Genomic DNA, 18,634 nt, shown 5'->3' on the forward strand with positions numbered 1-18,634 from the left:
TCTTCGTTCTGGGTGATCTCCTCAGAGCCAGCTCGCAATGTTGGGGTACAACCCCATGTTTCCCGAGGCTTCATATAGGTCGCGGCTTTCCAGAGCTTTCCTTCGCCCGCCTCGTCTAGGAATTGTCTCCAGTGTGCTGCTTTGGTTTTCTCGATAGTCCGGGTCCACGCTCGCCGCTTTTGTTGCATAGCCTCAAAGGCAGCCGTGGTGCTAGCATGGTCTCGGCCGAGCTCCGCGCAGCTCGCCTGCCACCTCCTGCGTAGTTGATTGACTTCAACTTGTTGCACTTTAAGATCAGGGGTAAACCATCTCTTGGAGTATAGCGTTGGACGCATGTCGGGTGTGAATCGGTCAACCGCCTGGGCCGTCGCTGATGTGAGCTCCTCCACCACTCGGTCGAGTGTTGGCCGGGTCTTAATCTCCCTCCATGGGGACATTTGACGAGCTACTTCCTCGCCAATTTTAGACCAGTCCGCCCGCTCGTACGCTTTCCTCGCTTTAGTTCTTGGCTTAGTCTGAGGCTGCAAATTCCATTCTGAGTAGGTGGCGCGGTGGTCAGATCCGTAATTCTCGTGGTATAGATGACATTTGACAAGCAGGTTCGGATTGTCTGTCACTGTCTGATCAATAGTTGAGTTTTGACCCGGGTTGTTCAAGGCCCAGTAGGTTGCCGTGCCTCGGGGGAGGCAGCCTTGGAGGTTGTGAGCCTGGAAAAAGTCGATTAGGTCGCTGGCGTCTTCGATGAACCTAGGCGCGATGTGATTGCCGCCCCACATCGGATGGTGTCGATTGAAGTCGCCGGAAACAATGATACTGGTCGAGCGCTGCTCGTTTTGGGTGGCAGCTGCGATAGAGCTCTGAATCGCGGTGAGGACTGGCAACGCTGATGCGTCATCGCCGGTGAAAAGTGGTACTGGCGGTATGTAGATAGAAAAGAGAAGTATTTGAGAGTTAGCTGTCCATATCTTGATGGCTGCGGCGTCTGGGTGGTCGCATAGTATTTGACGGTGCGAGGAGGTGGAGATTCGTCTGTTGACGTAGATCAGGCTGCGAAACCGACCAGCGTCGAGCTGTGCGGTAGGCCGATATAATCGCCAGGCGCTGTGATTGACGTGTGTGCGGTACGTGGTGATAGAGGGCTCCTGGATCAGAAGAACATCCAGATATTGACTTTGAGTATCATTGATCAGTGCCTCCATTCTTGGTCCAGATTTCATCATGTTCAACTGTAGGATGCGGAGGTTTCTCTCTAGCATCTGACGGGGTTGGAGGTCGCTGGTCCTGGACACTGTCGATCGCCAGTTGGATGTTCGCCATTACAATCCAAGCACCGCGCTCTCACTCCCGGTGGGCATCGTTCACGCTCGTGCTGACCTGCACAGTGTCCGCATCGAGGCGTTTCCTTGCACGCCCATGCTAGGTGTCCGAACCGTTGGCACCGAAAACATCTCTTTTTCTTGATCTCACGTCTCTCAACGTGAGGAATGTAGTGCTGGTTGACAACGAAGCCGTTCCGTAACATATGTTCTGCTCCGTCTGCGGAGTCAAACCAGATTCCCAACGATGCGAACTTCCCCAAGGCCTTATCTTTCGCTTTCATCCAGGCCAGTTCATCAATGTGGAAACCGAGTTCCGCCAAGTCATTATCGTTGATGATCTTCTCCGCTGCCTGGGTGGCCCCTGTTTCCAGGTCAAATTCCTCGGTAGGGGTACGGTGGACTACAACGCCGAATCGTGGTTTGACCAGTTTCGTGTTGTTGCCTAGTTTACGTAGCCATCCAGTGTTATTGCGCGCTGCTTCAGCCGACTCCATATTTTTGAATCGAATAAGATAGCCGGTCTTGGTGGTGCCAATGCCTGCCACTTGGGCGTCTTGCGTTGCATCGTCGCTTTGCAATGCAGTGCGAATGTGGGTGTTGACGACGTCGGTGGGAAGATATCGTCCAAATGCGTTCCCGTCGCTGTCTTCATTGTCTCTTGGATCAACAAAGGTTCTCTGGGTGCTGATTCGGACGCAGTTTTGCTCTTTCTCGGGTTGTTGGGGGTTCGGCGAGGGTGTGGCATTGCTGCCATTGGCTGCGACTGCTGCCCGGGACTTAGTCGCGGTCGCTGCTGGGGCGCTTTCGAGCTGCACCCGTAAAGCTTTCACTTCCTCGTGGAGCCTTTCGTTTTGTTCCTGGAGGACGTTCTGGTTGTGTTTGATCTCCTGGAGTTCGTTTTGGGTAGCAGCGATGGTCGTAGTTTGGTGGCGGATAACGTCCTTCAGCGTGCTGATCAGTTTCCACACCTCCTTGGTAGTGATTCGACCGGCTGGATCCGACGGAGCGAAGATATCTCCACTCCGGGTTCGCTTCCGGCTTTCGACGGTAGTTCTGGCTTCGAGGTCGTCCGTGAAGCTGGCGATGGTTTCTTGCGTGTTTGTGGGAGGGGTCTCGGGCCCTCCCGCGGGTGGGTCCGCCATCCGTCAGGGGTTAGTTCCCGCTCGGTACACAACGCAGCAGCTGTATATAGCCTTAATATCGACCACAACGTTCCTTGATGCGGTACTTCGATTGATCCCCTGTGACTCTGTGTTGTTGTCCCTCGGATGTTACAGTCATTCTCGAAATCGCCTTGACCAAAACACACTGAGAATCTCTTTTCTGGCCCCACTGCCAAGGCCTTAGTGCTGATCATTCATTGAGCGGGCCGCATTAAGAGGAGGCACATCGTAAATGAAGCATGTATGGTACAGTACCTCGCTACGTAAAATTACACAACGGGTACGAGAATTCAGTGGAATTCCATAGAAAATATCGTGGTACCTGGTTCCTAGATCATGTGCAAGGTGGTTGCAACTTTTCCTTCTCAGGGTACACAGCATGCATACAGTACTGTACCCTCTGTGTGGGCTACATGTTGTTTGTTTTTGGTCTCTTATTGTAGAAGAAGTTCAACCTTCCGGATCTAGCCACTAAGTGAGCGATCTGGAATTATGGCAAACACGCCACAATAGACTTTACAATTTAGAACCTGGTAGAACTTGATAGCACATTCTGACGAAGTATCAGCTACTGGTATGCATACGTATGAGAACTGGCGAATTGAGAGGGAAAAGAGTGAATCGATTGATTGTAGATAAAATGAGTGGCACGCAGAGGGTATGCTAAATACACATCTGCAGAGTTGGTATAGTTGATCTGTGGATGGGACCAATTCCTCCGTGTCTTAAGAGGACCCATGGGATACTCGAGAGTAACTTTGAAGTGTTGTCTCGGAACCCCGTAATTACATACAAAAAACAGAGAAATGTGGGTACTCGATGAATAAGCATGTTGCTAGTGGTAAGATGCCACTCCCAAGTTCGACACATTCCACTAAAATTATAGAGCCATATAAATTCTCTTCTTCTTCCAGCCTTGTTTTCTAAAGAGATTAGAAAATAGAAGGAACGAAAATGGAAATTATTGACACCGACTATACACGAAATCCTATAAAAGAAACCCACCCTGATGCATGTCCTAAGGCTAATAAATTGCCAACAATCGCAGAGCACGTAAACCGGGATTCAGGAGGTAGCCATAGTATATTTTTTCCCTTCAGCTTTATCCACTGTCCTTGCTCGATGAAGACGTCCAGATGCCTATGGGATAATCCAGGAGCATGATGTTCACTCCAGGACGGAACATTAAAGGCACCCAGGTTGGTGATTAGACATGAACCACCCTGAGCGAATTCAAGGGAATCGATCAAACCGTTAACATTGAGGATCTTCTGGAGCACACCCGTCACTGTATCCCAGAAGCGCATGGTCTTATCGGAGCCGGACGCGAGTAGGCGGCCGTCGGGCGAGAAGGCTACCGAGCGAACCGAACTCGAGTGACCCTCGAGGGTCTGCTGGAGCGCGCCCGTCGCCGTATCCCATAGGCGAACGGTCTCGTCATCGGAGCCGGACGCCAGTAGCCGGCCGTCGGGTGAGAAGGCCACCGACCGAACAACACTCCAGTGGCCGTCGAGGGTCTGCTGGAGCGCGCCTGTCGACGTGTCCCAGAGACGAACGGTATCATAATTAGAGCCGGACGCCAGTAGCCGGCCGTCGGGCGAGAAGGCCATCGAGCGAACAGAACTCCAGTGGCCGTCGAGGGTCTGCTGGAGCGCGCCCGTCGCGGTATCCCAGAGGCGCACGGTCTTATAGGAGCCGGACGCCAGTAGCCGGCCGTCGGGCGAGAAGGCCATCGAGCTAACCGAACTCGAGTGGTCCTCGAGGGTCTGCTGGAGCGCGCATATCGCCGTGTCCCAGAGGCGAATGGTCTTGTCACTGGAGCCGGACGCTAGTAGCCGGCCGTCGGGAGAGAAGGCCACTGAGTGAACAAAACCCGAGTGGCCCTGGAGGGTCTGCTGGAGCGTGCCCGTCACCGTGTCCCACAGGCACACGGTCTCATCATTAGAGCTGGACACCAGTAGCCGGCTATCAGGCGAGAAGGCCACCGAGCGGACCCAACTCGAATGGCTCTCGAGGGTCTGCTGGAGCGTGCCCGCCGCCGTATCCCAGAGGCGAATGGTCTTGTCACTGGAGCCGGACGCTAGTAGCCGGTCGTCGGGAGAGAAGGCCACTGAGTGAACAAAACCCGAGTGGCCCTGGAGGGTCTGCTGGAGCGTGCCCGTCGCCGTGTCCCAGAGGCGTATGGTCTTATCGGAGCCGGACGCGAGTAGGCGGCCATCGGGCGAGAAAGCCACTGAGTGAACAAAACCCGAGTGGCCCTGGAGGGTCCGCTGGAGCGTGCCCGTCGCCGTATCCCAAAGGCGAACAGTCTCGTCATCGGAGCCGGACGCCAGTAGCCGGCCGTCGGGTGAGAAGGTCACTAAGAGAACAAAACTCAAGTGGCCCTCGAGGGTCTTCTGGAGCGCGCCTGTCGCCGTGTCCCAGAGGCGTATGGTCTTATCGGAGCCGGACGCGAGTAGGCGGCCGTCGGGCGAGAAAGCCACTGAGGAAACCGAACTCGACTGGCTCTCGAGGATCTGCTGGAGCAGGCTCGTCGCCGTATCCCACAAGCGCACGGTCTTGTCATCGGATCCGGACGCCAGTAGCCGGCCGTCAGGCGAGAAGGCCACCGAGAGAACCGAACCCGAATGGCCCTCAAGTGCCTGTAACTCTGCGCTCCATTTTTCCATAACTCGTGGTAACTGGCATATCCAAGTAGGAATCTCTGCTTCGAACTTGGTACGGATTATTGACGATTGGGGTGCAAATATAAGTCCTGCGCAATAAATCTGAAGCGGTGCCTCGTCGGCTATCTGGCGATTCTTAAGAACAAAGCGCTTTGCATCATGGAGAAAATCAGATATTGCGGGGTGGTGGTCACTCTATCGCGATTAGTTTAGATCATATGTAGCTATTAACGGAACTTACTGGCATTACCGTCTGCAGGACGTCAAGCATTCCCGCTACTCCTGATACCAAACCTAGTAGGCTCATTGCTTCCACCCAGTGTAGAAAATGCTTTTGGGGAAATAAGAGAGCATCACGCATTACAATATTCAGATCTGTGCATTGCGTTAGGTGACGTACCCAGTAACGACAAGAGTATTGTAATTCTGGGGAAGACAGTCATCGATAGTCTGACGACTAACCTCCGCACGTCGGGTTCCGTCGCTCGCTAATCCACATATGTTTTTTCGCAGATTTTGACACGTAAGAAGGCATTGAATGGTTAACTTATAGTGCATCGCTTTCCCATCCACCCAGAAGGGAGTTTTATCGCGGGTTTCCGGATCGAGAAGAAAGTCTCGAAATGACAAGTGGAAGAGCCGGACCGGCAAAGGGCTATTAGCTGGAACATTCAGAACTGAATGTAGAGGGTTCAGTCTACGCTGAATAAACCTTTCTGGCAGGCTGAGAAGCTTTGATAGTGAGACAACAGACAGTAGGCTCTCTAGTAGCACGATTGATCCAACAACTTGCTGAAAATCTTGGACTAGCTGCTTTTTCTGTCTGACGTTTTGTGTGCTGAGAAGCCGATCTAGCACAGGAAGATATGTTCTATCCATGTTGGATATATTATCTTGATGAGCAAGGATCTCGGCAAGGCTGTCTATTGGGTCCCAATAAGGGTCCTCAAGTACTCGGCAAATAGTAGCGGCGAAAATAAATAATGGGACGGCCATTGTTACGAGCTTTTCAAAGTTTGTCTCTCCAGGCCAGTCGTGAGGAAGAGGGAGCTCTGCCCTGATTTTTGAAAGTCGGTGTTTGAAGAACAGTGATATATCATGCCTAATCACCTCCTCAGGAATCTCATGGAGAACTAGGTCTTTATAGTCACGGGTTGCAATTTTGGAGAACCCTAGACGAATTGGCAATTCGGGCCTGCTGGTCAAGAACACCCGTACACGTATAGAATGTAGTGTCTGGAGCTGTGGTAGAAGTTGGAGTATGAGTCGTATATCATTATCTCCTTCACATTCGTCCAATGCATCGATCACTATGACCACGGTATGAATCGGGAGATCAGATGGCTTTATGCTCAGGAGTGGTTGAAGGAGTAGTTTATCAAACTGCTCCTTCATCCCCTTCGTTGCAATGCTCGGGTCATCTTGGACTGCTTGCTGGACACAAGGGAGCAACTGGCGTATCCTGATTGCTAGTTGCCTTGCGATTGTCGGGAAAAACTTTAGAGCGTTGCCGCGATCTCGTTCGCCCCTTCTGAAAAAAAAGCTTGCCCCTAGAGTCTTGGTTTTGTTGAAAGATGTGGCGATTGTTCGAGAGATAGTCGATTTTCCTGTTCCAGCCATTCCATTTAGCCAAAAGATGCACCTTCCACGCGGGTTGAAAGCCCAGTCTGTAATTTGACGGATGATATCGGTCCGTGTGCCTGGAAGACATTTATCTTCATGTTGGTCTTTAAACGAGTCGAACGCAGCTTCGTCCACGATAGGCAACTTCTCGTCCAGATCTCCATCACAATCAGTACAGTGTATTCTCAATAAAATCGCCCATAACTTACTCAAGTTGATGGACCCGTAGTTGAACCCTATCTGTGAGCCAAAGTTCAAGTCGCCAAATGAAACTGTTGAACCCATGATCAGGCCTCACTGGCATTGATAAAGAGAAAGAAGCGGGGTTGCGTCGATAAAGGGCCAGCTTGTCAGCCCAGGCCTACAATCACGTGACATCCTTTTCCTTGTTGGTAAGTTGTTGGACACTTGGGCGGCAGTCACATGAGATGGGAGATTATGGGGTCGTGTATAGATGGATCGCTGATGTGATGTCATTAACTTCGGGTTTATTGTGATAACAGACTTATTGTTAGTGATAATTAGTTGAGGCCTACGCCATCGGCCGCCGATGAGGCTGTTGTTTGCCTGCAAACAGCCGAAATCTGGTCGAGCTAGTCGTTTGCTGATGATAGAATTCGTTATGAGGTTCTCTGAGCTAATGAGACACTTCTCAGAAGTGATGACGGGCGCACGTCGCATGGGCTGAGAAGGAAAATCGAAGTCACCCAGCAGATCATCGAATTCCTAGGCGCTAGACAGCCCTCCTATGATTTGCAAAACCCCACTAAAGTGAAGGGTCCCAAGCAATTCCACTGAATTCTTGTACAGAACCATCCGTGTAATATTACATAGCAAGACAGTACCATACAAGGTGCATATTACGGTGTTCCTCCATTTAATATGCCCGTTCAATGAGAGATCTACGCTAAGGCCTTGGCGGTGGGGCTAGATAAGAGTGATTGTGTGTGTGTTGGTCAAGGCGATTTCGAGAAAGACTGTACCGTATGAGCAAAGCTTTTCATGTGCCCGTTGTGATCGACGCGGTGGATTGGGATGCTGGACGAGTCTGGCTCGAGGCCTCCGCGTTGCGTCCTGATCTGCCATTTGATCAACTATGTAAAAGCCCGGACTACACACTGCTAGCCCTGGATCAAGAAAGTCTCATCACGGCCGCCAGAGCGAGATTCCAGGAGCTAGGTGAAGAAAATCCATGGTGGATAGTGGACGTGTATGTGACTACCTCAGGTCCGTCGACCGCAACGCTAACCCCACTGGCATGGCTGCTGACACAGATCAAGGTCACCCTGGATCTCTTGATCAGGAGCTTATTCGCACGCTTCGAGAAAATTTCCACAAAGAACGATTTCCCTGCGACGGGCGCATCTACCAAAGTATTCGTTTCTACCAAGGCGCGACTGGTGGGCGTCGTAATCAAATCGCCGAGAACTTCTGGTGGGCGGTCCTACAGAGCGAGCCTGGCAGCCGAAAAGCCGACTACCTGCGTGCACTTCCTCAACCCCTGGTGGACGGATTCGATGCACTTCTGCCCATAAAGGGCCTCTGGGCCGATATGAGTATTGGTGTCTTGCACAAGCTGAGAGCCATGCGATGTAACAAGGTGGTGCTACTCGTCTCTACCCAAGTTCGTGTCGTCGATGGAAAGATACTAATCCGATATGTGTATTTAGCCCATAATTTGTTACTTGAACTACATCCAGCGCGTTTTCTCTAACCTGGTAGGAGGGCAGGTGGATCTCCTTTCCCAAATCGATGCGATGACGGTTCACCTATTGCAGTCCCGAGCGCCTGGGGTCTCAGCCCGGGACTTGAATTTCCTCCGCCTGAAACAAAATAGACTCTTTAAGTACATCGACTGCGAACGAGACCGTGATGCAATCTGGCAGAGAATGGAGCGGATTCATCTCCCCATCCCGACACTGAAGACCTTCTTCCAGGATATCCTCTTCCTCGATGTCGGACAGAGCGTAATGCGCCAACTCTGTCGTAGCCCTTTAACGGCGACGCGATCAATTGACCAAGCTTTGGAAGAACAATACATTGTAGAATCAGGAGGACTCGGGTACAATCTGTCAAGAATTTCTGGAAGTCGGTTCCGGTCGGGACTCTGGAATCTTTGGCGATTCAGCCATCAGTTCGCTTTCGAGCTGACAACGCAGAAGGACCATCATCGCCGCGTGCCTCGGAAAATGGAGGATATAGAGCGTGCACAAGAATATGGGCTCCATGAAATCCCCATTGCAGAGATGGTTCCCTCTCTCCGATTCCACTTCTTCGGCCTAGCCCGTCTCCACGGGATTCATCCTTCGGTGTCTGTCGACGACACGGAGAGAGCTATATCTGAGATCCCCTTGCAGGTGCAATCCGATTTCCCGCCAGAGGAGGACCAAGATATAGATCTGGAACGGCGCTGTGGCAAGCCTTTCACCGACTCTATTGAAGCCGACCGATACGCGCTCTCCGAGTCGCTCGCACATCCTACTATCCAAGTACGTGTCAGCGCGGTTTCGGTGCGACAGTCCGTATTTAATGCCTTTTTTTCATATCTCCTTCCCCAAGAGACTATCAGTCAGGAGGGTAGCGATTTTTGGCGGGAATCTGATGCTGGTGTGACTGCGGGACCTGAATCTTTTAACCTGGCACCTGAAACTTACGAACAGGTGCATCCGTCTCCCGTTCGCCCACCTAGGACCCCCGCAAACTTTGAGCCCCTGCAGCCGAACTACAGCCCGATTTTGGGCGATCCTTTCTCTCATTCAGAACAGTTGCACTCTGTCCAGATCACGCACTTCAGATTCGAGATCCCAAGCTTCCGGGAGGGGGCTATTTGGCTTCCCTATAATCGAGGCGCTCTAGACGCATTTTTCGAACATCTAAGTACATATGACTTCCATTTCTATTTTTTTCCAGATGAGGAGAGACCCCTGTCACGCCAAGGAGATAGGACGCTCAGTCATTGGGAATGTGCTTCGCATTACATGTTATTTCCTTTCTCGACTATACGCGCCGTTTACTGTCGAGGATGTCTTCTTCACCCTATTTATTCAATTGGACATACAATGACAGGCCAACTTCAAGGGAGTGATAGCTAACAATGTGGAAACGTTGGTTGAGGGAGCGATTGAACTTGTCCAGAGTGCTCAAGCCGGCGCCTTTGAATATAATGGAATTTGAGAAGCAAAGCCTAATGCTAGGTCACCGTTCCACACAAAGGGATTGCCCAATGATTTTTGGGAATCGGCCGTGGTAGTTCCAAACTGAATCAGATAGTAAGTGGTTAAGAGCCGTACATAGCTCAGGTAAATCCTACGTCCTGCTTTATTCGGGGTAAGCACGACCCTAGATTCGTGGTCAACATAGGGTCTTGGAGACGATGTGTCTAGTGCAAGTATTTGTATAGTGGCGGTCCGTTAGTATCCAAACCCTAGTACTTCACCAACTTTCTTGCGGGATTTTCTACCTTACTAAATACACCCAATTTCGATCAAATTTTTCCTTAATTTAGTGCACTAGCTTCCATTCTTAATCCTCTTCTCTAGTGACTTTAAGGGGCATTTGTGTTGTTAATAAATATGCCCAGATCAGTGTAAAGCATCGCAGGGTGGTGCGAAAGGTAGGCGGTGTAGACCAGGTGGTCAGGAGGTACAGGGGTACAAAGACTTGTGGTCAGACATTGTCAAATATGTATTCTGGTACCGTATACGAGTCGGGGATACCGTGGTACGTGACGGGACGCGTTAAGAATCCTTTGAGAAACGTGATATCTCGGGAGGAGTTAGTTCTAAACGCTTGCTTTCATGGCCGCTGTGATATGCGCTATACATGGCATGCTTTCGGACTCTAGTGTTTCGGCAGTTCCGATAACATAGCCTGTGCAAGATCACAATACAACCGGCAAAGATGCTTGCTCCTAGTATACTGCCGAAAATCGCCGCAAGGCTTTGTTTCGAGGGCCGTCGCGACACCCCGCTCCAATCCAACTCAGTAGTGGGGGTTGAGAAAACAAAACTTGTCGTAGATGATAAGGAGCTGATGATAACAAGTGTTGTAGATGATTGCGGACCTGAGGCGCCCTGTGTTGTGTCCTCTTGCGGGGCATTTTGACTTTCTACCTGCTCATGAGAGAAGTGACCAGGTTGGATACCGCCCTCGGCAGATGTGCGGATGAGAGAAGCCTGTGCACGTTCAGTTGGTTCCAAGTCGCCGATAATGTTGTCACTCGGAGGATTATTGCTTCCTGTCGTTGCTGGTAGAAAACGCTCGATGCCAAAGTCGACTTGTGAAGTTAAAGCAATACGGTCGTCGGGGAGAGACCCTGGGAATTTCTGGTGCGTTTCGAGTGTGATTAGGCTTTGAGTTAGGGGGTCGGTAGAGGGCGTTGCGCCGAGGGGACTTGGGTCCGGAGGGCTGGTCGCAATAGATTCCTGGTCTTGGGTGTTGTTGAACTCCGTTGTGCTTGGCAGACCTTCTGGTGATGTTGTTGACGGAGTGAAGTCAGACCCACTACCCGAAGGATTTTCTGAAGGTGCCTCTTCAGTCTCCCTCGTGTTCGGAAGTATCTTGACTTGTATCAGCCACCGTTCCGAGGGGGGCTGGTAGAGCAAGTCGTATGAGCCGCAAGAAAATTACCTGATCAGATACAAGCCTGGAGCTTAGATGGGTGCACGAGAGCCGTGCGAAGTATGCTTGCAGTGTCCGCGACGATGCCTTCTCGGAGGCTAGCCGATGGTATGAAGTTGATACACTAGTAAAGACTAGCCCCTGAGGAGGAGTCGGTACAGAAGTCATTGTATGATATTATCCATAAAGTCTTTCGATAAACCCTTTACTGTTGCAGGAAGTAGTGGGTCCTCGACGATGGATAGGCAACGTCGATCCAAATGGCACAATTGTGGATTTATACTCCTCCCAACATTTCTCTCATGGATGCTTGGATCCTCATAAAACACTTCCATGGATAGAGACTCGTGAAACAGTGAAAAGAAAGGATTTAGCTCAGCCATCAAGAAAGCAAAGGGGGTACGTGCAAGAATGCCGCTTCTATAGTGGCACGAGTCGGCTCGCATTTTATTTAATATTCGCCCCTCCACCCATCCTCTAAGCCCTAGTGAACCGTGGGTTTCGGATTCTGATATGCGACTGGAGTAAGAAACACCATGTCCTATGCCGCTGACTCACTCGGTGACCCCCCCCCTTACATCAGGCACGGTTCGTCCATGGTTTCCCTTTCAGGTGTATTTTCTCATCTAATTATTACAGACTGGATAAGTGCACTCAATTTTTGGTCAACTTGTGAATCTTGGTCCATTTCAAAGAAGCTGAGGGAGGACTGGCGTTTTTACAAAGCGGTCTTGAAGACCGCGGACTGGAAGTCGGTCAAAAGCGCGATACAAGCACGCAATGACCTCACCAAGGCTTTTCACCAAGCCAGATATTTACGACATCAGGTTGAAAAAGGAACGCTGGACAAGAGAGAGGCGGATCGGAGGGTGAAATCTGTCTTTGGACAATTTGCCGAATCAATGAACAAAGTGGAGCTTTGGACAGGTGAAGGATAATCTGGCCCAAATGAATACACACTGTGGGCTGACCAAGTGTAGATTATCGTTTTACGGCTGCGGCAAACTCTGTCGACAAGAGATGGGTGTCAGAATAGTCGTATTGAGAACCGTGAGCAAGATGAAATGAGAGCGAATGCGCTTGGACGAATCTGTGTCTAGGTCACCTGAACATCCAGATTATTGGCCAGATGTGAGGGTGGATAAACGGCTCTAACAGCCCCTATTACCGGCCGATATTACAAGTATATTACTATAGAAGAAAGTTTCGTAGGAAATGGTGTTTGATAATACATGAACCGACCAATACTAAGCTGATTTTTCGCCTTCTCAATCCGAGAGGTGGTATTTTGCCACTAAAAACCAGCTGATTCAACAAGCACCCACCACCGTGTGTTTTTTGCGGTAAATTGAATGGATTATGATTACAGTCATGCTGTGGTACCAAGCCATATCCGTAGGCCCTGAGGCGATGAGTTGTCAACAGCGATCTCCTAGTTCGTTAATGCTGGGAAATTTTGTTGGGACCAGCACGGGAGAGGATCACAACATTCTTTTGCCCAGGTGTGAAGCAGTACCAAAGCGATTCTGAATGACTTGGATTGCGCTCTGATAACCAGGTCCTGTTTCAACCCTTCTGGGATACACTCCGCTGCCACCGGAATTGCACTTATCACCGACTTGTACTTGGGGAACCGCTGTGCAATTCTACCGAGTACCTGTTCTTGGGTAATGTGTGTCGATTGATCAATCTGTTCGGCAAGATAATGATGGAATTGTTGAACACACTCTGTGAAAGAGGATTTAATCGCCCTGCGAGCTATTGTCATCGTTCCATGGTCGGCAGCTTGCGCCTGCCGTGCAATTGATCGAATCCCTCTCCTGGCTACTTTGCGAAGTAGGCCATACGCTGGCTTCTTGCAAATGAGTACGATATTCCGAGGCTTTAGTGTGAGTTTTGCCTCCCAGTTCAGTTTAAGGTGCCGGTACCTGAGCGAATGAATAGCACGTCGCGGAAATCGGTGGAGTGGTAGAATTCTCATCGGACTATAAGGCTGATTGGTAAACTTTAGCTCGTCATAGGTTTCACGCCACTCGAGGCTCAACAAGGCACGATGGTGACGAGTTACAAATTGGTATATATAGAGCTGACGGATGGTGTTTGTCTTCTAACAATCAAGATAGACGGTAGATAGTTATAATATTGTGACAGGATATCCCGGTCTACCATGTGAAACTACGGAAATAAGAGTTGCAGTTATGTGCGTCCATCCGTACTTGGGGCGAATGTCGTTAATTAAAAGGGACGGAAGCGGGGCTTGGTTGTTATTGGGATTGTTGATTCACTGGAACTAGGCACACCGTACCCAGCATTTTCTTGATAAACCCTTAGCGCATATTGATCAATCGAATTATGTTTTCATGCGTAGCTCTGCGCTGAATGATCACCGGTCGTATTTTCATCGAGGGCGCATAATAACAACGTCTAAGCGTTCCGCATCTATAGTTGGAATGTGGTACCTTCAATTTGAGGCCGTACTGGATCAAATACAATGAGATACAGTTCGAGCTCAGAAGCCCCAAGTAAATTAGGATATGAAGACTGTAGCAAATGTTGAAAGTTACAGTAGGCATGCGTTTTCTTGATGGACTGGCGCCTAGTGTTTGTCCAGATCGATTTGGAACTGCGGCACCTTCAAGGGGTACCATTAAAGTGGGGATTTTTGACAGCACCTTGGGTTTTCTCATTTGTCTGCTAGAACTACCATCCTTTAGCAACCATCAGCATATCTCAAGGATAAAGCGGAGCGTTGACGCATCGTTCGCCTAGTTGCGCTCTTAAGCCGCTGTTAGCATTCGGCCTGTGTCTGCAGGTTGGAGCCGTCTACTTTCCCCCAGGACAAACAATCTCGGTTATTCCTTTTCCCGGAATCTGCATACTATCATTGCAAATAGCCGACCGGGCGCCCCAAGTGCCGGTTATACGACACTCGGTATTTGAAGTGCCATGGCCAATGGTGGATTTGGAGGTTACCCGACAGCTTGAGGACGCAGATTTATCGAGTGACAACAACGGCTTTCCTAGCGCCTGGCATTGTAGAAAGGAATTATTGAAGGATAGCCCAGTATCCTGGAAAATTTTCTCAAAGCATGAAGAAGATACCGGGGCAGTCACCATGCAACTCCTGCGGGACAGCTGGAATATGTTCAAGGGTCTGGATCTCCGGGACTGGGCTGATGATGTGTTGGGTATGCCGTCGACCAAGATAAAGATTTTCAGGCTATATTACAGCAGACTAGCATTCTCGCTGTTTTCTTTCCTTCGTCAAGTTCCCGATGAGATCACCACATACGATTCTATAGTATCGGTATGAACACACACTTTGTCTTGGACCCGCCCAGACTAAACCTGGTAGAACATTCGAACACACGATCGGCTCCTTTACGCCAGTCTCCTGCACGGTCTCACACATGCCAAAGATCGCAGTCCGTACCAGGCTTTGACACTGGATACATCACCTATTACGGCCCCAGTTAAAGAATTGCTGTCAAATCCGACGAACGACATCATCTGTCAGTTCGCGGTCCTCGAAACTCGCTACCAGCGATATTGCAGAAGTGTAGACCTTGCGAATGGGTCCTACTTCCAAACCGCCACCGCATTACTGACCCTTGTAATCGATCAGTCTGTAGTCAGTGGCTCGAGAATCCTGACTCGCGACATACTACGGTCCTTTCGCCAAATCAGTCTTGAGGGTGTCTGGAACGATGGCTGTCATCTGAAAGCGCTCGCACGTCGATGGAGCTGCCTCTGCCACGAGGCAGAGGAGATTGCAGCTTCAGGACAGCTGAACACCAAGCTACTAGGGCTCTCTCAGGTTGGTTCTATTATATTATCCAATGAGCTAGTAACTCACACTGTCTAGGAACTCTACAACCACCGAGATTTTTTCTCGCTTACGGCAATTTTACGTGGGCTATCAAACGGAGGCGTCGAGCTGGAACCTGTATTATCTGCATTTCTTGATGAGAGTCGGAATTATGGACAATATCGTCTCAAGCTGCACAAGGAACCCTGCCTTCCGTTTATTTACCCATTTATCAAAGACCTGAAGTTGGGAAATCATAAGGCTGTACAGGGGATTTTTGGTTTCCTTTGCTACCATCAAATCTTCACACAGGCTATGTGATTCCGTGCTGGCATCTTTCTGAGGATTTTTTCTGGATTAACTAAGGCTTGGGCTGCCGCGGGAAGCGACAATTTCCAAGGATGCTTTTCGTATTTTAGTTCTTATGACTGGCTGATATTCTTCGATACTGTCACTGTACTGTGTAGGCACTGTTGTGAAAAATGAAGTAAAGAAAGCCCGTTCATCCCCAAATTCTGGTTCTATTCGCCATCTCTAATCCAAGCTCTCCCAAGAGCACCAAAGTACTAGATACTCGGTCTTCCACTGGCCGTTTTGGGTAACTTTTCTTTTTGCTATCGCCTTGATCGGTTTTTTCCCGAGGCAGGGGATCTAAACAGAATGGTGAGACAAGCCGGGCGGCAACATAGGGGTTGTCTCATACCGTTCGGTCCTCGTGGCTTGTGTAGTCATATATTATGCTCATGATCGGGTCCGCATTGGAGCTGTTGTCTGAGAAGTAAGAGAGCTGTTCTGTATCCGAAGTAACGAATGCTCGATCTTCACTCATCTCCGAAGGGACATAATCGGAGTCAAGTTCTGAGTTTGGGACATCCTGGGGCTCTGAATCCTGAGAACCCAGCGTGGTTCCGCTACAAGACGTGTCGTCATAACAACTTGGTGGTGACATAAGTCTACTTCAAAGCATTCAATCGGGGCTAGACTTGTGACGAGTGATCAATCATAATACTGATGAGAAATTCTTCTTATAGGGAATTCCTGGATTGAGTCGGAACTTTATCGGTTCAATTCACCACCTCTCGAAAACCATGTGCATTCTCCAGTGTCTAAATCAAGATTTGAGTGCTTGATTTGAACGAGACGAGAACACACTAACACGCAATCACTTGGCGTGTATTTCATAAACGCTTCCAGATCGAAAGCGATAGTGTTCAAATTGTCTCTATTTCTTTCTGCAGATGGTTGCTTCTAATGATAGAGACAAGAGTTCAAGATTACACGGCGGCCGATTCCCCGGCATTTGAGAATCTCAGTACGCTGTTTGCAGAGCCTATAAAAAGCCCAAATTGACTATAATTTTTAGAAGCAACTATGCATATTGACATTGCTTTCTATATGAGTTTGACCTTTTATATGAAGCATTCCAAATGAACAATCTGCTCAGATGGCATCCCGTGTGCTCTCTTGGTTAGTTACAGTGTTTTCGATCCCGGTACGTTCTGTGCCCGTCCCCGAAGCTCACAGCTGCTTAACTAAAACGATTAGGTTACTAGTCTCGTCATTGATCCAGGTCATCGGTCACAAAATGTGAAGGTACGGTAATTTATTGTACAGTATTTTAACCGTAAATCGATCTGACAGTTGAGATTATTCCGAATGATGTTTCTAAGACTCTACAGTCGCCCGCTCCGTGCAGTTCTTGCAACGTTGAAGAGAGCCTGATGCAAGATGTTTCCAAATCCAGTATGTAGAAAAGGCCACAGTAGACAAATCATCAACTAACCAAACGTGTAGAGTTTCATTCAGCCCAGTCTCATATAATACATCCGCATTCGACCCGTCACAATGTGAGGCAAATTCGGCCAGACCACCGTTCATCTTGATCCTCTTTGCCTGCTCGGTTGCCCTCGGTCAGATGAAAACGGACTATCGGAAGTTTTAGCCTTGATTGTTTATAACGTTCAAGTATAAGTTAATCCGGCCTCAGGAGGCCCGTAATAGCTCTGGGGAACACCCATGGAAAACTATGTGCGATCCAGGGAGGGCCTGTGTTTGGCGCAGACTACCCTGATACATGTACAAATTTATGATGTATTTGAAATAGCCATACCAATATTGGATTCAACGTATAAATGCACTTATCATCGGCATTTGACAATTTCTCGGTCCACAACTGGAACTCGAATTGGTTATTTTATCCTTCGCCGTATCTATAAAAATTCAGTTAATGCCCCAAGCTGTTTCCCTTTCGTCGGACCGAATGTATCTTGTCCTGGAGAAGGAGGGGCTTTTCATCTCACTTTACGTAGTTAATTTTGGCCGACTGTGGTAAATAGTTCCTTGTGGTAGGATACAGCACAGGCGTTCGTTCTTCTCTCGCCGTTAAGGCCAGAGGCCAGGGTAAATGATATCCTCCTCCTCCTCTTTACAGGAGAGTCAACTCACACGTGGATAGATGTCGGTCATTTGTCAACTGGGATGAATTGGGTGGTTAAACTTCCTCATAATTATACATACGCATATCTGTCCATAACTCACTTAGTGATTTGAACTACGCAAACGGAAGTCACCTTTGCTAATTGATTAGCTGATGCGAACGTAACGAATAAAGATTATTTTCAAATCATCATTTACACTTTCGGTCAACTTTATCAGTCATCTTTGCTCCATGCGTGAAGCCAATCCAGGTTATTAACTCAGGTGAATAAATCAACTACTAGGGACGTCTTGACCGTCTACACAAAATACCCCGTCTAGAATAGGTACAATCGGTCATCATCGCGAAGGCTCCAGATGGAAAGAATTTACTCCGGGTGGTCACAAATGAACCAGGGCGCTTGAATTTCTCAGTGAGTAAACTGTCAACCATGGGTATCCCTATTTACCAGCTCATCATTCGGACAGAGATTGGAGATGTTTAATGTGGCAAAGCTTAATAGGTTGACATTGTCCGTTTTGTCTGTGCAACAAGCACACCTCGGTTCATAGCAACCAGGGGCTGCCTTTAAACGCGCATCCAGCAGTGATCTAGGCCTTTGTACACTCATTCGCTCAGAGTATAGGGTTGGCAGCTTCCCAGAAAATATCCACATTCATTTAGAATTCAGAGCGGCCAGGCTTTTCTCTGACTGAAAACTCTAAGCCCAATCACCGCCACTTCTATGTTCACACCGATACGCTTGACCCTACGACCTTAGTAATAGACGGATGGTGTCTACCTAGTTCGGAATAAACAGTCCCACCAGTTCATGTGACGAAGCCAGTGGTCTCGTTAGTCTGGGCTGTCTCCTTGGTCATAGACTTTAAATGCAATTCGGTGCGTTTTCTCTCTCGCATCCATAATTTAGCCTCCAAGAGCGGGAGCCAGCTGGGAAAGCACCCACCACACCTCTCTTCCTCAGCTCTCGAAAAGATCTTTTTCAATCGAATTCGAAT

The 18,634-nt window shown here is 49.2% G+C and overlaps 4 protein-coding genes across 4 annotated transcripts; 2 read left to right on the plus strand and 2 right to left on the minus strand.

Moving 5' to 3' along the window:
* Positions 1-3,584: 3,584 nt before the first annotated feature.
* On the minus strand, positions 3,585-5,647 carry N7458_005951 (WD40 repeat domain-containing protein; the record flags this gene model as incomplete). Its single annotated transcript, XM_056909333.1, has 4 exons — positions 3,585-3,622; positions 3,678-5,343; positions 5,390-5,523; positions 5,611-5,647. 4 exons carry the CDS (start codon positions 5,645-5,647, stop codon positions 3,585-3,587), a joined length of 1,875 nt encoding a protein of 624 aa, XP_056765037.1.
* Positions 5,648-7,877: 2,230 nt separating this feature from the next.
* N7458_005952 (uncharacterized protein) lies at positions 7,878-9,863 on the plus strand (the record flags this gene model as incomplete). The annotated part of the gene is given in 3 exon segments (XM_056909334.1): positions 7,878-7,981; positions 7,999-8,431; positions 8,442-9,863. Coding segments are annotated over 3 exon segments (1,959 nt in total), but the record flags the coding sequence as incomplete, so codon positions are not given.
* Positions 9,864-10,552: 689 nt separating this feature from the next.
* On the minus strand, positions 10,553-11,559 carry N7458_005953 (uncharacterized protein; the record flags this gene model as incomplete). Its single annotated transcript, XM_056909335.1, has 3 exons — positions 10,553-10,641; positions 10,691-11,363; positions 11,413-11,559. 3 exons carry the CDS (start codon positions 11,557-11,559, stop codon positions 10,553-10,555), a joined length of 909 nt encoding a protein of 302 aa, XP_056765039.1.
* A 2,785-nt stretch (positions 11,560-14,344) lies between these two features.
* N7458_005954 (RasGEF domain-containing protein) lies at positions 14,345-15,520 on the plus strand (the record flags this gene model as incomplete). The annotated part of the gene is made up of 4 exons (XM_056909336.1): positions 14,345-14,579; positions 14,631-14,698; positions 14,747-15,208; positions 15,257-15,520. 4 exons carry the CDS (start codon positions 14,345-14,347, stop codon positions 15,518-15,520), a joined length of 1,029 nt encoding a protein of 342 aa, XP_056765040.1.
* Positions 15,521-18,634: the final 3,114 nt, after the last annotated feature.

Source organism: Penicillium daleae (genome assembly GCF_028827525.1).
Source record: "Penicillium daleae strain IBT 16125 chromosome Unknown utg000006l_segment0_segment0, whole genome shotgun sequence".
NCBI lineage: Eukaryota > Fungi > Ascomycota > Eurotiomycetes > Eurotiales > Aspergillaceae > Penicillium > Penicillium daleae.